The sequence below is a fragment of the Culex quinquefasciatus genome, chromosome 3 (genome assembly GCF_015732765.1).
Source record: "Culex quinquefasciatus strain JHB chromosome 3, VPISU_Cqui_1.0_pri_paternal, whole genome shotgun sequence".
Taxonomy (NCBI): domain Eukaryota; kingdom Metazoa; phylum Arthropoda; class Insecta; order Diptera; family Culicidae; genus Culex; species Culex quinquefasciatus.
The window spans coordinates 15027100-15045282 of record NC_051863.1 but is presented as its reverse complement, the minus strand read 5'-3'; the positions used below and the strand labels follow the sequence as shown (position 1 = coordinate 15045282).

At 35.4% G+C, this 18183-nt stretch overlaps 1 protein-coding gene across 3 annotated transcripts in view; it reads left to right on the top strand.

Annotated features, from left to right (window-relative positions):
- Window positions 1-18183, top strand: part of LOC6053665 (serine/threonine-protein kinase minibrain) — a 91192-nt gene that overhangs the window by 3887 nt on the left and 69122 nt on the right. For all 3 annotated transcript variants that reach the window (XM_038260333.1, XM_038260334.1, XM_038260332.1), the window contains exon 2: window positions 10404-11934. In XM_038260333.1, the coding sequence (XP_038116261.1) occupies window positions 11211-11934 (724 nt within the window). In that variant the 5' untranslated portion in view covers window positions 10404-11210. The remainder of the gene's footprint in view (window positions 1-10403; window positions 11935-18183) is intronic.

Sequence of the window (18183 nt, the reverse complement as noted above, 5' to 3'; positions counted from 1 at the left end):
GTTGCTGTGCGCGAAGAAATGGGTAAAAAATGACGTCCACCATTTTGATGCTTCACCAACACACGAACATAGTTGGCCGCGGCGCTCGACACGCACACCGACAGGCCGAAGTCTTCACACGACTTCACACGCTGTTTCTACACATAAGGGTAGAGCGCGTGTGTTGGTGTGCAACAATAACAACAACAACAACAGCACCATAATTCTCTCATAACACATTCTCTCGAGTGGATGGATCGAGTTGCTGTCACAACAACAACAATAACAATGGCAAAAGCAACAACAGAAATTACCGAAAAGGTAAAAAACCTAATTGGAAACGGTTTTAAAGTTGGTGGGAATCTTTGTTAGTGTTTGTGCGGTGGATGCTGTACTGGTGCATCTCGATTTGTCGACAAATTTTGCTAGAAAGAGAGAGAGAGAATGATTGATTGAGTTTTTGAGTGGGCTGGGGTGGTGTACAAGACCAAAATGCAATACAGTATTGCAAATTTCATGCTTTTAGCCTTCCGCACTGGCTACAATATCAAAAAAAAAAAAGAAATTCTCAAATACGTTAGATCTTCACGCATACAAATCGACTCAGGAAATTGTCATTCGAATATTTCGAAACTGGCTGAACCGATTTATTCCGGTCTCGTTCCATTCGGCCCGGTTTGGATTCCCATAAGTCCGTATTGAAAATTATAAAGTTTGGTAACGTGCGGACAAAGAAATACACAAAAAATGATTTTAGTAGATGCAGAAAAGGCATCTTAACACATCCAGCGATGACAGTAATTAGTTGTCGTCATGCGCGCGCCGCTCGATCGTCCTTGACATTTGCCATTCGGCTAGGGTCCGACGACGACCAGACCATAAACGAACGGGTTGTTGATATGCCAAAGTAAGAAGAGGGAGGTTCCGCGAAAGTCGTCAAACCACGCGCTTACACCTCAAAGTGCACATTACTCATTCGGCGATCGCGCCCAAGCTGAATGACGACCTTCTGGGTCGCCATGTATGGCGGGATCTTCGAATGGGTGTCAATTGCACAAAATCAATACTGGCTGCGAAGGTTTTCTGACGACAAACTTTTATTTTGAGAGATGTTCAGAGAAAAAAGATACACATTCATCTTATTTCTCATGCAATTTCCTACTGGGGTGAGTCATACCTTGGGATTTGCCTCAACGGTGGCGTAAATAAACATTAAAATTTATTTATGCATTCTGCTGCACTTACACACTCACACTCACCTCGTCAAAACATTAAACCACATCTACTCCCATACTTTTAATAGCGCTTTGCACCTTGGGTTGTGCACTGTTGGTTGGCAATAAGCATAGATCGCAAAAGTTATTTGTAGGAAATGACTACGAAGTTCTTTTTACTGCTACTTGTCTCAAATTAATGAACGTTTGAAGAAACAGTAAATTTTTGTGCATAGTTAGTATGATTATAAGATAACTAAAAATATGTAGAAATTCAACCTCAAATGAAAAAAAAATGGATGTACTTGGTTGTCTCATTGAAAATCATTATCTTTATTTTCAATATGTTTCTCAAGAAAAAAAAAACAAAATTTTGCATAAATTATCCGAATTTGTGAGTTTTAGACAAAAATATTGAATTGTTTACTAAATAGTTTTTTATTCTTATGAAACATGAAATAAAAGTTTTACTTTGAGCTTTACACGAATCGAAATGCTACACAAATTTTTAATATTTTTCAGTTTTCGTATGCATACTTGAACTTATGATTTATGAAAATATTCTTCATATTTTGTTTAACCTTTATTGTCAAAATATTACTTGGAATGATACCCATAGCTTAAAAAATACGGTATTTTGTGATACGGGAGTCCCTTGCATTACTACTTATTAGATAATTATTTTCGAACTCTTGAATAGTATTGTAATATTTTATACAATTTTCAATTAAAATTCACTTAATTCTCGCTTACTTTTTCAAAAGGTTCTAATAAATATTAATATTAGTTTATCAAACAAGGGCAACATTTAACTAAAAACAACAAAAAAAATGTATTAAGTACTAATACCCCGAGCAGACGGAAATAACTTGGGAAGGTCAGTTTTTGATATTGTGAGAAGATCGAAATATGTTATTGGGATGATCGGATTAGTTGTTAAAATAACAAAAATCAATCGAGAAATTAAAAGTGAGAGTGTGTGCGTGCAACATGGAGTTAAGCTTTTCGAAATGCAATGGTAAACTTCATAGCAACTTCACAGAAAGTTTAACTCCATGTTGCAGATTTGACAGCTCGATACAAAGATTTGTTCGAAGAATAACATAAACTGTTATTATGTTGTTATTGCAATAACATACCAATAACACAGAAGGAATCATGAAGGAATAACAAGATTTGTTATTTTGTGCGGAGAGGTGGAGCAGCATAATAACAAAAAATGTTATTGAACTGGTATGTCTCCATAACAAAAAAAGTTATTGTTTTGGTTTATTTGTAATTTGCAAATAAACCTGCAGTTGCCATAACTCTTCTGTACTAGTCAGGGCTGCAGAGTCGGGTATCTCCAAGCGACTTTGAATCCATACTTTGAAGACAACTCCGACTCTGGATGCAGGATATGACGTCAACGCCGACTTCAGCTCTCCAAAAATACCCGACTTCACAGATTCCGACTCCAAGTAAAAGTTGCTAAAAAATTGCTGAATCCGATGCAGTCTCCGAGGTCTCACTCAAGCTCGAACTTCAACGTCAGCTCCGACTTCCTGGCTCTGTGAAAATAATAACAGTTTTTGTTATTCATACTTAAAAAATTCTCAATAAATAAATCAATTCCGTTAGGGAATATAACAAAATAAAAAAAATATGAACTCTCAAAAGTTAATTTTATCGGATTAATTTTAGCTTGAAACCCCATTTCATGGTAAAATAAATGACCCCGATAAAATTGGTCAAAATTGTTTCATAGTTCTAGGCAATTTTAGTAAAGTCCCTTCGGGGGTATATCAAATAATTAAAAAAATAAACTTTCAAAATTTCAACTTTTCAGAATAATTTTAGCTAAAGGACCCCATTTCATGGCCAACATAATGGCCCCGACGAAATTGGTCAAAATTATCCCATAGTTCTAGCCAATTTTAGCAAAGTCCCTTAGGGGGTAAATAAAATAATTAAAAAATATCAACTTTCAAAATTTCAACTTTTTACAATAATTTTAGCTTAAGGACCCCATTTCATGGCCAAAATAATAACCCTGACGAAATTGGTCAAAATTATCCCATAGTTCTAACCATTTTAAACAATGTCCTTTAGGGGGTATATCAAATAATTAAAAATATCAACTTCCAAAATTTCAACTTTTTAGAATAATTTTAGCTTAAGGACCCCATTTCATGGCCAAAATAATGACCCCGACGAAATTAGACTAAATTATCCCAAAGATCTAAACATATTTAACAAAAGAAAAAATAAAAAAAAACAGATTGTGTTATGGTCACTTAGAAACTTTTCCATTTGTGCGATTTATGGTAATTTTATTTCTAAGTCAGTATACCGAACGAATAACACATTTTGTTATTAGGAGAGTTTTTGAAATGTATAACATTTCCTCTTATTAGCGTGTTATTAAACATTTTCAATATAATATCACTTCAATACCAAATTTTGTTATTTTATCAGAAACTGTTATTATTTTTTCTTCTTGAAGTTGAACTTCAGGATAAAATAATAACACTTTTTGTTATTTTAACAGGATTTGTTATTGAAATATTATTAATTTTGTTATTACCGTCTGCCCGTGATAAAATTAGAGAATAATTTTAACAATTATGATCAGCTTAAAGTTATGAATCTGGTTAATTTGTCACATTGATTGATTTTTAGAGAAAAAAAAGTTTCCAGCTTGAGTTTGGCAATGGGTTTCTGTGGTAAATATTTTCAGCTGTTTTCATTAAGTTATCTCGAAAAAAAATCCCAAATGTTTTCCTTGAACTTTTTTGTGACAAACAGTAAATTACTAGAAATTTAGGTTTAAGTTATTGCAAGTATGTTTAAAGAATTTATCTTTTCAAACATTTTGGATAAAATAGGTGGTAGAACATGTACACTTATCATACTGATTTTTCATTAAAAAAAAATCAGTTGAATACTAAAAACATGACAAATCAACACTGCTTTAAAAAATCAATTTAAAAATTTAAACAAAATAAATGGGAACTTGTAAAACCTTTTCCTGGAATACATGGTTATTTTTCTAAATTCTTTGATAGATTAATAACATCATGTTTAAGCGTTCTTTCATTTCAAATAAAATTAAGAATATAATTTTAAATTCAGTTTGCCATTTTCAGTTGAAGCAAAACTATAATTTAAAAATTATAAGTATTATTAAGCTTTCGGTTTCTTTTCAAAGACTTATTGCTTATGTTTCTACTTTGAATCAAAGCTGAATTAATTTTTTTAAAAAAAAAATGTTGTTAAGTTTCTGTTTTTTTTCGAAAAATGTTAATAGTTTAATTTTTTAATTCATTTCGTTTTTTCTTTCAGATGTTTATTTACTTTTTTATAAACAGTGTTTTGTTTGAAATCATTCTTTAAAAAAGAAATGGCTATTATTTGATTTTCTGGAAAAGTCTGGAACTCTTGTACACATTTTATTCAAAGGTAAAACAAGTAAATTTCAAATTTCATGTTTCTATTAGAGCGTCCAATTTTCCGTCCCGGGGAAAAATTTCCTAGAAGTTCCCGAGATTTCTTTATTTTTTGGATCCAATTTTTTGAAAATGCTCTAGAAAAAATGAAGAAACGCAATTTAATATCAAGATTTATTTCTGATAATATTAGTTTCTGAAGCAACTGGAAACCTTGCTTAATGAAAATGATCTATTAAAATTCAGGTGAACTTTTTAAAGAATAATTGGATATAAAATAAAGAATATTTAAACTTTTTACCGCCAAAGCAAAATTGAGATTGTTTACGTTTTTGTCTATCATGATTTAATTAGATGAAAATTTAATTGGTATCATTAAATATTTCAAAAGCTGGGACCGTGGTGTAGGGGTAAGCGTGATTGCCTCTCACCCAGTCGGCCTGTGTTCGATTCCAGAAGGTCCCGGTGGCAAATTTTTAGACGAGATTTTTCTGATCACGCCTTCCGTCGGACGGGAAGTAAATGTTGGCCCCGGACTAACCTAAAAAGGTTAGGCCATTAGCTCAGTCCAGGTGTAGGAGTCGTCTCCCTGGGTCCTATCCTGGTGGAGTCGCTGGTAGGCCTGAACCTGAAAACCATGTGGAATAAACCATTCAAAAATAATTGAAAAACTACTTTGTATTGTTTAAAAGGTGCCCGAAAATGCAAACATAGTTTAAAAACTTGCTCCAAATATGTGAAAATATTTAGTTGTTTGAAGTAAAACAAACACGAGAAGTTAGATTTTTAAGGAATTAAGAATTTTTAAGATTGTGGAGTATGGATTCATTTTACTTACTGTCCAAACACTTTGATGAAAAAATACTTCTCAACAAAAATACCAGATTTGAGTTAATAAAATTAGAAAAAATGTACATTTTCTTGTAGTTGTGTAAAGTTTTACATGAAGTTAAGCTATTAGTTGATCTCTACACTTATTTTAACCATTAAAGTCGCTGTCCTATTTAATTTTAATGCAAAATATAATTCAGGATCAAGATTGGAACAATTTTCAATAAATTTATTTTTTTTGAAAATTTCCCGTTTTCCGGGAAATTGGACGCTCTATGTTTGCTCCCAAATTAAAAAAAAATCATTGCAGCACAAAATTAATCGTTAGGGACCATCCATAAACCACGTGGACACTTTAGGGGCGGGGGCGGTATGGCGATTGTCCACGCTCCATACAAAAAGTTTTTTTGTATGAACAGTTGTCCACGAGGGGAGGGGGTTGAGATTTCCAAAAAAGTGTCCACGTGGTTTGTGGATGGTCCCTTATTGAATGCATCCTAAATAGTTCACTTTCAATTGTAAAAGTATTTTCAGTGTCATTTTTCGGGAAAATTTTGGGCAAAATTTGTTTGAATTCTTTCATGTAATTTTGCTAATTTAAAAAGTATAATTTTGGGGGCAACTTTGACCCTGTTTCGACTACTATTCGAACCTGAAAATTAAGTAAATCTGTTTGTCTGTGGTCTAGACCCTGTTCAAACAACCTTGCCAAGTCTGTGTTGTGTGTGTTGTTCATGGCACCTAGTTTGATGTATTAGTGTGTGGGATTCCTTCGCATTTAAAGCTTCCGGCGCCGACCCTCCTCGTCGTCGCGTTTGGGGTGGGTGGGTGGATGTCGGTTCGCTTCAACTCGCACAGTCTCTCTGTCGGCTGCATCTCTTGCATTCTTGCGTTTGTTGGCAACTCACCCTTTCCAGAGCTTAATAGAGTGAGGGTGGGAGGCGGCAGTCTTCTAAAGTGCGTGATCGACGGGCGCAATATCCGTGTCTGGGTGGCAGGTTGAAATTCAGCACACTCACAGTCTTTGATTTATTTAACATTTTTGTGTTTAATATTTGCTTATTGTAACTTTAGAAGCCGTTATTTAGTAATTTTGTAATGTTAATTATCAGGTTAACAAAATAACAGTTGCGAAATTACAACTACACGCCTTTAATCCCTCCCCAAACCGTCAGGTCAGCATGACTGCTTGCAAATTTGGGGAAATCCAACCGGGCCACGTCAGTGATCTCATTTCGTCTGGCTTCGGGGCCGCCAAAATGACTCATGAGACAGTTTCATTCGTCGCGGATTGTTGTACCCATGCGTTGCCTACAGACAGGTAACAGATCACAGGACGGCGGCCTTAAATTCTTAAGGTGTAGTTCGTTCACGGCAGGGCGGGATAATTTTGCAACCTGTATGATCTTTAAAACATTCCAAAATGTTGACACAAAATTTGCTTTTAAGCTACTTATGACGATGAATCAGTTACAGTGAACTCTTCAAAAGGTCAAACAAATCCTATTTGAAGAGATTCCATGCAATTGAAAATGTCAGTGCTGCACACAACAACGAAAGAAAGAAAGAAAGTTCATCGGGCAGATGTGAACCGCGGGCTGACTGATACGCCCCCACACAAAGATAAACGAAGTTGAGTTCATTGTTGAATGCTGTAAACAAAACCTTTATTTTTCTATTATCAAAAAAATTAAAAATATGAAAGCCCCTGGTGAGGATGGCATTTTTTACATTTTAATTAAAAAATTACCAGAAGCAACTTTAAGTAGCTTGGTCAAAATTTTCAACAAATGTTTTGATTTGGCATATTTTCCCAGTAGTTGGAAAAATGCCAAAGTAATTCCGACTTTGAGACCGGATAAAAATCCTGCTGAAGCCTCAAGCTATCGGCCCATTAGTTTGCTTTCATCTATTAGTAAATTATTCGAAAGAATAATTCTTAATAGAATGATGACGCACATTAATGAAAATTCAATTTTCGCTGATAAGCAGTTTGGATTTCGCCTTGGGCATTCAACTACTCATCAGTTGTTGAGAGTTTCAAATTTAATTCGAAGCAACAAATCTGAGGGCTATTCTACTGGCGCTGCTCTTCTAGACATAGAAAAAGCATTTGACAGTGTTTGGCATAAAGGTTTGATTGCGAAATTGAAAAGGTTTAATTTTCCGATTTATATCGTGAAAATTATTCAAAATTATTTGACGGATCGCAATCTGCAGGTATGTTATCAGAATAGCAAATCTGATCAACTACCTGTACGTGCTGGCGTCCCTCAAGGAAGCATTTTGGGTCCAATTTTATACAATATTTTTACTTCTGACTTGCCTGATTTGCCCCCAGGATGTCAGAAATCACTTTTTGCTGATGATACAAGCATCTCCGCCAAAGGCAGAAACCTTCGTGTCATCACAAGAAGATTACAAAAAAGCTTGGATATTTTCAATTCTTATTTGAAAGAATGAAAAATTACTCCAAATGCTGCAAAAACTCAACTTATTATTTTCCCTCACAAACCAAGGGCTGATTTTCTTAAACCAAAAAGTCATCACATTATAAAGATGAATGAGGTAAATTTAAAGTGGGAGAATCAAGTGAAATATCTTGGAATTGCTTTTGACAAAAACCTTACTTACAAGGATCACATTGAAAGTATTCAGGTTAAATGTAACAAATATATTAAATGTTTGTATCCACTTATAAACAGGAATTCTAGACTTTGTCTCAAGAATAAACTGTTAATTTATAAACAAATTTTCAGACCTGCCATGCTTTATGCTGTGCCGATCTGGACAAGCTGTTGCTTAACCAGGAAGAAAAAACTTCAGAGGATTCAGAACAAAATTCTGAAAATGATTCTGAAACTTCCTCCCTGGTTCAGCACCAGTGAACTTCATCAATTAGCCGAAGTTGACACTTTGGATGTTATGTCCAATAAGATAATTGATGCATTTAGACAAAAATCATTGCAGTCTTCAGCTGCATTGATCCGCTCTTTATATAGTTTATAAGTTAGTTTTAAGGTATCCCTTTTTCCCTTTTGTACATGTAGGACCTCCTACATTTGAAATCACTGAATAGCGATAGCTACAATATTTCATGAATAAATGAAAGTTGCTAGTATTTAAAATTGAGGTGAAAAGTCATCGTTTGTGATTGGACACTCAATAACATTTTAACTGAATGAATGTACATGGAAAAGAAATTTGAATAAATATAAAAAAATAAAAAAAAAATCATGCACTTTTGGTCAATATTCATAATTCCGAATATTTATTAAATCCTTTACAAAGATGAATCCAATCACTCCTGAAAGTTTCATTGAGATATACCATGATTTAAGTGAGAAGAAGACGATTTAAGTTTAAACTTTTGCCATGTGCAAAGCGGACCAGACGGAAATAACTTGGTAATAACGTTGTTTGATATTTGAAAATACTAGGCCAATAACATTTTATGTTCTTTATAACAAGATTTGTTATTCGACGTTATGATTTTTTTGTTATTGGATTGTTATTGTAATAGCAAACTAAAAACAGTTTTAGTTATTCTTGTTATTATTTTTTATTCCATAACAAAAAATGTTATTTCAGACCAATAACAAATTTTGTTATGATAACATAAACTGTTATAAAACCCTTGTGCAAAAATGGATTTTTCAAGAAGATTCCATAACACTTTCTGTTATTTTAACAATATTTGTTATTGAAATGGCATGAATTTTGTTATTACCGTCTGCCCGGGACTGTCAAAATTTGTGAGCGTTTTTCTCGGGACACCGAGTTGATTTCCGGGTGCCACGATATCTCGAGATGGGATAGACCGAATTGGCCAAAATTTGGGTTGAAGACTCTCAAGACATATGCCGTGACGAAGCTCGATTTTGATTTTTTTTAATACAATAATCAGAAACTGACAAATTGAGTTGAGTCTTAGTATGACCACTAAACTACTCTAAAGTGATTTATTTTTTTTTAATCCAAGATGGCGATCAAAATGGGGGTGATGAAAAATGCACTTTTCCATTTAATACGCAACCAACCATTCAAATTTGACTAAAATGAGGAATCAATGAACTCTGTTAAATAAACTTACGAAACCACGAAAAAAATAAGCCTACTTTTAGGCGATTTTAGGAGCACACAGGAAACAAATTGAATGTAGCCGGATGAATGCCCTATGTCACAAAAGTTTTTGCATAAACATTGGACAGTTATGCAAAAACGGACAGGGCAAAAGAAACCGAAAAGCTACGATATCTTACATGTTGTAGGAAACATCGGTATACAAGCTACTACAAACAAGTATATCTCGAGCCACAAAATATATGCGCCAGCATTCTCGTGCCAGGATTCCAAGCTCAACAACTTGGCGACGAAGCGTCGAAAATCGATGCAGTGTGATTTTTTGCGATTTTTCCGATTAAAATTCATGTCCAGCCATAAAGTAAAACCTATACCTTTCTTTAGTAAGAAAGGCAAAAAGATGAGCCGCATTACAGTATTTTCATTTCTCAAAATAATACTTTAGGCATTTTGTGATATTTTTTTTTTGTTTTACATTTTTGTTATTTAGCCTTGACATTTGAATTGCAGTGTTTATTATTACCTGTTGTGTTGGGGTTTCTTTTTAATCATTCTGCAATCAAAATAATCCAAAAATGCTTGTCAATTGAAGATTAAAAGTAACCTAAATCCTATTGAAAACTTTCATGATTGGTTGTGATGATAACCTGGTCAAAACCTATTCGCAAACACTACTCTGGCGAAATAGTGCTTCATTTCCAGGAAATTGCGATGCACCTTCTAGGCAGGATTACGAGTAATAAAAAAATATAAAACAACTTATTTGCCAACCACTTTCGCTGTAAATTTCTATCATTTGCTTTGTTTCCAATCAATAATCGCTAATTAATTATATCCCTTTCCCATCTCTCGTCCCTCACACACACAGGATTGACGCAGGGCAGCTAAACCTAAATCAGCTCTCATCCCTTCGGAAAACAAAGCGCCGACCAGCAGTGCAACAACCAAGTTCTGCGCAAATAAGCCAGCCGGACCGCTCGACTGAATATAATAATAATAAAGAAAGGCAAATATAAAACTAAACAAACAGCAACAGTAACAACAACAACAACAACAACCAGAGTGTGTTCAGGAATTGAACAACGGGACGGGCGTTTCAGAACTTGTTTATGTGTCACACGGTGCACATCGGCGGGGGAAAACTCGGTTCCGGCAGCAGCAGCAGCAGCTGGAAAATCTTCGTCGTCGGCGGTGGTGACTAAGCGCGTTCGGATTTTTCCCTTTGTGTCATCGCTTGAGAGAGTGGGCGTAGGGCAAAAAAGGAAAATAAGGGAAGAAGGTTGGTCGGAAAAGTTGGAAGAAGATGGTTTTAATGTGTGTGCTAGCGCAGTTCTAGCCGAAGAATCGCGGAAAGATGAGTCTTTTGTATTGTTGTCTCTGAAGAGCAGGAAGAAGTGCGTTCAGCCTGGGCATTGTGCATCTGTCCCAAAAGTGTCACTGGCGAAGAAGTGTGTTCAGAGCAGAAGGGCCGTACGTACGGAGTGGGTACGTGAAAAATTGTGTATTATCTCTAAAAAAAAGAAGTTAAAATTTAGAGAAAACGAAACGAAGTGAAAGTGGGGGAGGAAAATTGTGTGTGGGTCAAGTGCCGGAAGATCTAATTTCCGGCGAAAGGCAAAAGGAAGCGGCCAGATCAATCAAGTTGAACGCCAGGTTGAATGTGCCGACCGGGGGCATGATAGTCCCCCCTCATCTGGCCGCAGCACTCAACAACGGTGGTGGAGGGTCGTCCGGTGGAAGAAGCAACAATAACAGTACAGGCATTGGCGGCAGCAGCACCACCAGCGGAACCAGTAGTGGTAGCAGCAGCAGTGGTTTGGCCGCAGGACACCTCGGGCCGGTGGGCGTCGTAGTGGCACACAGCGGAAGCCAGGATAGTCTGAGTGGAGGAGGAGGAGGAGGCGTAGGCGGAGGAGGAGGAGGGTTCGTACTGTCCGGAAGTGGAGGGGGTGGTGCGGGTGGGAGCAGAGGAAACGGCAACGGAAGTGGTGGCAGTGGCAGCGGCTCCAGCAACGGCAGCGGCAACCGCATCCTCGCCGTCAACCGGAACATTGACGATCTCCTCTTTGGCAGTGATCTGGACTCGCTAATCAATGACAATATCGTCAATGGGTTCAAATCGCTGAAGGTGGCCAAGTCGCACTCGCAGGATAACTTGGATCACCGTCATCATCTTCATCAGCAGCAGCAGCAGCAGCAGCATCGTCAACCGTATTATCACCATTATCACTCGCATTTGCTGCAGCAGCAGCACTCGTTGCCGCCAATTCAGCAGCAAGCTTCACTACATTATCAACCGCATCATCATCATCTGCAGCAGCAGCAGCAAGTTAATCATTGGATAGAATCGGATATCATCGCAAGCACCAAGATGTTGACGGACAAAGCAAAGCAGAAATGTAAGTAGAGTTATTTTTGTTGTTTGTATCAATGCTGCAGAGGGGAAAATTTACCATAAATTTGCCAAGAACAGTTAACCAAATTTTGACGGGCTTCGATAAAAAAATCGACAAAAGTTTATTGTTTTAAACATTTTTTTGATTGAAAAACTTAGCGACTGTCATGATCATTCATGGTCTGGACTATGCGTATGAAAACAAAAATCGGACATAAGTGGAATAGAAAAATGATGGCTTTTAACGTTTGTTATGGATTTTTTTCTCACAGTAGAATATTCAAACATCTCAATGGTGTGTGTTCCGAAAGTACAGAGAATTACAGAATAACAGTAGTTTACTCAATCATCTCTAACTAAAAAAAAAACAAATTATCAATGTTGATGTAAATTTGGGTGGATTTGAGCTCGAAAAATGCAATCATTGGGATATTTAACCACCATGAGAAATATCAAATAAAGACCTCATTTCTATTCAAAATGCACGTAATTCGTAGAAAAATCATGCCAAATTCAAAAAAAAATTAAATTTTTATATGTGATCAACAATTGGTTCAGGTTCAGCTCATCAGCTTTTATATGAACCAAAAGAGCAAAATTCATCTGTGACCTCAATATTTTGCTTAGTTTTACCCCACACAGACTTCATTGGATCTCTAAGGGACAAACATTCAAAACTCGAGGTTTGAAGATAAACTGTTGTTGTTGTTAATTTATTTATTTCTGGCAGCTTTCACCTTTTTAGTAGAGGGTAACGAGCGGGAATTCCCCGGAAAACGACCATTTTTGGACCTCTCGATTCCCGGGAAATTCGGTCGAGACTCCCGGGAAGTTTTAAACATATAAACTAATCAGAAAAACATTTGAAAAATTCAAAATTGTTTAGAACATTGAATGGTCAATGTTCGAAGTTCAAGTTCGAATAAATTAATGCTTTTCTAATCTTCTTAGTCAGAAAATTTAAATTGGAATTTTTAACTTGTCAAAAATTCCAATAACTTGTATTGAGAAAAGCCAAAAAAAATGTCCTTACCTTAAAAATATTAAGCAATTACACCCAGAAATGAAATCAAATGTTCTATTTTCAAATATTATTTTTTTAAATTATTTCCAATGGAGAAAAGCATTTCAAGTTAAGTTCGATTTCCATATCATCTCTCGAGCATATCAATTGTAGTCTATTTTTTGTGAACATTTTCGTTTTCCTGATAACTGAAATATTTCTTCAATGAATATTTACAGTTAACCTTAAAAATAACAAAAAAAAGTTTAATTTGTTGTTTTGAGTCGCTGTTTATTATATTGCCGAATTTCCGATACTGGGAAATTATATATAAGCTGTATAAGCTGTATTAGTTTTTTTTCACAAAAATCTAATAACAAGTTTGTGCAAATTTTTAAAAATCACTAAGTGCGAATTATTATTCGTAAATATTTTAAACTACAATGTCGAGCCTTAGAATGCTCAAGAAACGATTTTTTATTTGTAGATTCAGAAAAAAATCAAGAGGTTTTATATAGTTCCTCAAAATAATGATGCTACTTAAATTAACGTTTCATAAAATTAGTAAGAATTAATTGTAACTGAATTCATTGAAAACAAACAAATTTATTACTTTTCATTTTAAATTTTTGGTCATTCGCTGCCCTAAGTATTAGAAGATAAACTAGTTTTGTCATTATCAATAGATAGAGCGTAAAAAATCGATTTTTCTGTGATTTTTTGGTGATTTTTTCTTGATAAAATATTTAATTTACGAAGATTTCTTTTACATATCTCGTATCCTGGAAATTTCCAAAATTCAAGTGTAATTAATATTTTCTTTACTTTCCGAACAAATTTTAAAAAATGTACAGAAAAAAAATATTTTAAAAAAATGTTTTATTTCAAGATTTCTAGAGTTTTTTCAAAGTCCTATAAGCTATGTTTATTATGTTTAAAAACTCTAGATTTAGTTCTTATCCAACAATTCCCCACGAAAACAGCATGATTCGAAAAAAAGTTCTCCGATCGAGCTCAAAATTTGTCTAGGGGTTCCTTGGCCAAAATAATTAAACCCGTATTTTTTTGTTTGGCCTACGCCGTGTTAGGGTGGTCCAAAAAATTGCAATTTTCGTCGATTTTCGCAAAAAAACACTTTTTTTCAAAAAAAATCATATCTCCGCGCCATTCAATCCGATTTTAGCTGTCTTAGACGCAAAAAAGGTGATTAGTTTGGCTATTAGTAAGAAGTTTCAAAAATCTAGCTGAACATTTGAAAAGGACGTATGAAACTTAAAAATGCTGTTTTAAGGTCTCTGGACCAAAGCGCCTGTCTGAAAATATTTTTACCTGATCCCTTGGAAAATTTTACATAACTTATCAAAAAAAAAAATGGTGAAGTTATCACCGGACCACCCTAACACGACCTAGGTCAGCCTTATAGCCAAACAAAAAAAAAAAAAAAATACGGGTCTAATAATTTTGGCCAGGAACCCCCAGAAAAAAATTGAGCCCGATCGGAGAACTTTTTTTTTCGAATCATTTTGTTTTCGTGGAAAATTTCCGTATAATAATAATTTTTGAAACATTCAATGCTGAAAATAGATCTTGCCTTATAACTACCGTAAAACGGGGTGACTTTGATAGCCGGGGTGACTTTGATAGGTTTGCGATTTTTCTGCAAAATGAAGAGTACAATTAAAATACGTACGGAATGGTTCAGAATCATACTGACCGCGGTAGAGAAGTGTTCAAAGTACCTCAAGAAGAACATTGCATAAAATTTTGAAATGTTTGAAAAGTTAGTTAACTAACATTAAGAAAATGTTGATGAAAGTCATTATTTAAAACTTCTCAAAGTGTCATGATTTTCTCAATGAACATGATTTTGAATCGGTAAACGGAATGCATTTTCGGGTTCTTTGGACAATTTTCCACTAGGAGAATGTTAAATAAGTTTGTAAATAATAAAAATTATGTGTCCTTGAAACACAATTAAAAAAAATCTCCAAATTTTTTAGGCAATTTCAGTTGAACAAATTTCATGTAAAATGTAAAAACTTGTGATTCGTGCTTTGTTTTCAGTTTAAAATGCAATATAAATCGTTAATTTTATAAACAAAACTAGTTTTAACAAATTTCAGGCAAAATTCCTACTTTTCAACAATTTTATGTAAAATTTATTAGTATTTTGATAAAAAGCTTATAAACTTAGTTAACTAAATATAAACATTGATTTTTTTTTTCTTAAAAACTATATCAGCTACTTTAGTGATGGTACATTTAACGTACAAATAAAGTTTGAACATCTTAAATATGATTTTAACAAGAAAAACTATGACTATCAAAGTCACCCCGGAATTTAAACTATGAATTTTTAGCGTAACTATTTTTCTAAACACTATTGAAAAAACTTTTTTTCCAAAATAGTGCATGGACTTTGGTGGCCTACCCCAGTACATGCTTTAAAAATAATAATCTTGAGAAAAACCTTACCTGTTGGAAAATATTTCAAAAACAAATTGAAATCCTATCAAAGTCACCCCGGTTTACGGTATTATATTTAGGTAAGCTTTTTGAAGATTAATTGGTATACCTTCAATTTAATAAAAATCCCTTTTCGCCTAAGAATTTTTTTTTGCTTTTTTATTCATTTTCAAATTGAATGACAATTAAATTGATACCATTACATTTTTCAAATAGTATTGTGCAAGAAGAATTAGTTCGAAACCGCCAATAGAGCAGTTCTCTACGGAATCGGTTTTTTTCCTTAATTTTAATTTTTGTATTTTTTAATTCGGCTGAAACTTTTTTGGTGCCTTCGGTATGCTTTAAGAAGCCATTTTGCATCATTAGTTCGTTCATATAATTTTCCATACAAATTTGGCAGCTGGCCATACAAAAAATTACAAAAATCTGTATCTGTTGAAGGAATTTTTTGATCAATTTGGTGTCGGCAAAGTTGTAGGTATGGATATGGACTACACTGAAAATAATGATACACGGTAAAAAATTTTTTGGTGATTTTTAATTTCACCATTTGTCACTAAAACTTGATTTGCTAAAAAACACTAAATCATAAATCAATCAAATATTTTTTGCCCATCCTGGAAATTTGTGAAAAGTTGGCATCAAAAAATAAAAAAAAATAATAAATATTATTTTTTTTTTGATGCCAACTTTTCACAAATTTCCAGGATGGGCAAAAAATCTTTGACTGATTTATGATTTTTTGAATCAATACAATTTTTTTTTTAAATCGAAATATCGGTCGCAAAAAAATTTCAATTTCATTTTTCTATGTAAAATTCAATTTGCAATCAAAAAGTACTTTAGTGAAATTTTGATAAAGTGCACCGTTTTCAAGTTATAGCCATTTTTATGTAACTTTCTTCAAAATAGTCGCAGTTATTGATTTTTTAAGAATTGTGCCCATGTTTGCCCACATCTGAAAAAAATATTTTTGAAAAGCTGAGAAAATTCTCTATATTTTGCTTTTTCGGACGAACCTTAGTTGCTGAGATATTGCCATGCAAAGGATTAAAAACAAGAAAATTGATGTTTTCCAAGTCTCACCAAAAAACCCACCATTTTCTAATGTCGATATCTCAGCAACTATTGGTCCGATTTTCAATGTTAAAATATGAAACATTCGTAAAATTTTCCGATCTTTTTGAAAAAAGTATTTTAAATTTTTTTTAAATCAAGAACAACTAGAAAAATCAAAACATTGTGCTCCTACATGATTAAAACTGCTGTCCCAATTCGCCTCAGTTGATGGTACAAAATTTAACAATATTAAAAAAATCTTATGGCCTCGTGGCGCGGTGGTCAGCGGCTTCGGCTGCCGATCCCTAAGTTGCTATAGGGCGCGGGTTCGATTCCCGCCTTATCCTCCTGGCCTTCTATCGGATGGGGAAGTAAAATGTCGGTCCAATTGCGTAAAAGAGGTTTTGGGTGACTCACCACACATAACCTTCGGACGCCTAGAAATGAGCAGAAACTTGCAACAGAGCCCACAAAAGACCCGGGGGTCGTTAAAGTGGATTGCTTTGCTTTTTTTTATGTCCTTCTCGAATGTCACTTTCGAGAGCAACTCGCTCCATATCTAATCTAATCTAATATAATCTAACACAAACGCAACCAGCTATATGAAAGCATGCTGGAAAGTCTTGTGATAAGATTACGCCCCAAGCACTTTTCTTAGCATTATTTATAATTGTAGTACATCCGAGAACTCCCGAAAATGTATTACAAAAATTAAAGCGGCCAGCCCTACTGAGTTGTGTTTACCGCCGAGACGATTCTGTGAACGGATCACATTTCACAGAATCTACAGGGGAGGAAGGATACGTGGACATACCGTACCAAACGCTCTAATTGATGATTGTATTGATGTTTTGTGGGGTGTGAGTAGTGCAACTGGCTCCATACACACAAAAACACATTGATATCGAGAGGGTCGAGTAAAAAGTAAAAAATCCTGTTTTTGGCTGGAAATGCTCAATACTTGTTTCTTTGAAAGCTAAGAAACTCGCTCGCTCGTTCCACAGGTACACGTCGTCGTCGTCAATTTCGTCATTTAGCGTGAAAACCGCGCCGCGACGAATGTAGGTCGTCGAAATGAGGCAATATCCGCGTGCGGGCAAAAATAGCCCACCCCTGAGCGGCAGGAGACACAAGCCAGACTGTCCCGAAGACAACACAACAGTACAGTGCAACATCCCACCAATATGAATTGGGGGGGTCGAGGGGTCCAACGAAGGTTTCGTTTTTTTTTGGGAATTGAAGTTCGAAATTTGACTATGTAAAATTATTCAATCTTAATTTCCAAGCAGAATCCCCAAGGACCCCGCCCCTGCTTACGCGACGTACCCCTCGGCGTGGTTTGTGTACCTAACCTATAAAGCACGGACCTTTTACACGCGCTGCGTCGTTCCAGATTCGAATTTTTGCCGACGACAACGACGACGCTCTATTTCCACACTCACTCACAAACGCGCGAGTTAGAACGCGTGACTTGGCGGGTGACGTCCGGTTGCGCGCGCGCGGCCACGTTATCAGTTCCCAGAAACGAAGAAAGCGCCGCGCCGGGTGCGGTAACCGGTTGCCGGCGTGTCGCGTAATCTCGATCTGTGCCGGCCAGATATCGGGCACCGCTCAGAGTCCACCGGGTTGAACTGAACCCGCGCTGGGGCTGGCACAGACAGCAATCAATCATTTTGACGGTTTGAGTATTTTTGGGGCGTATCAGAGCGGGTCCGGTTTGGG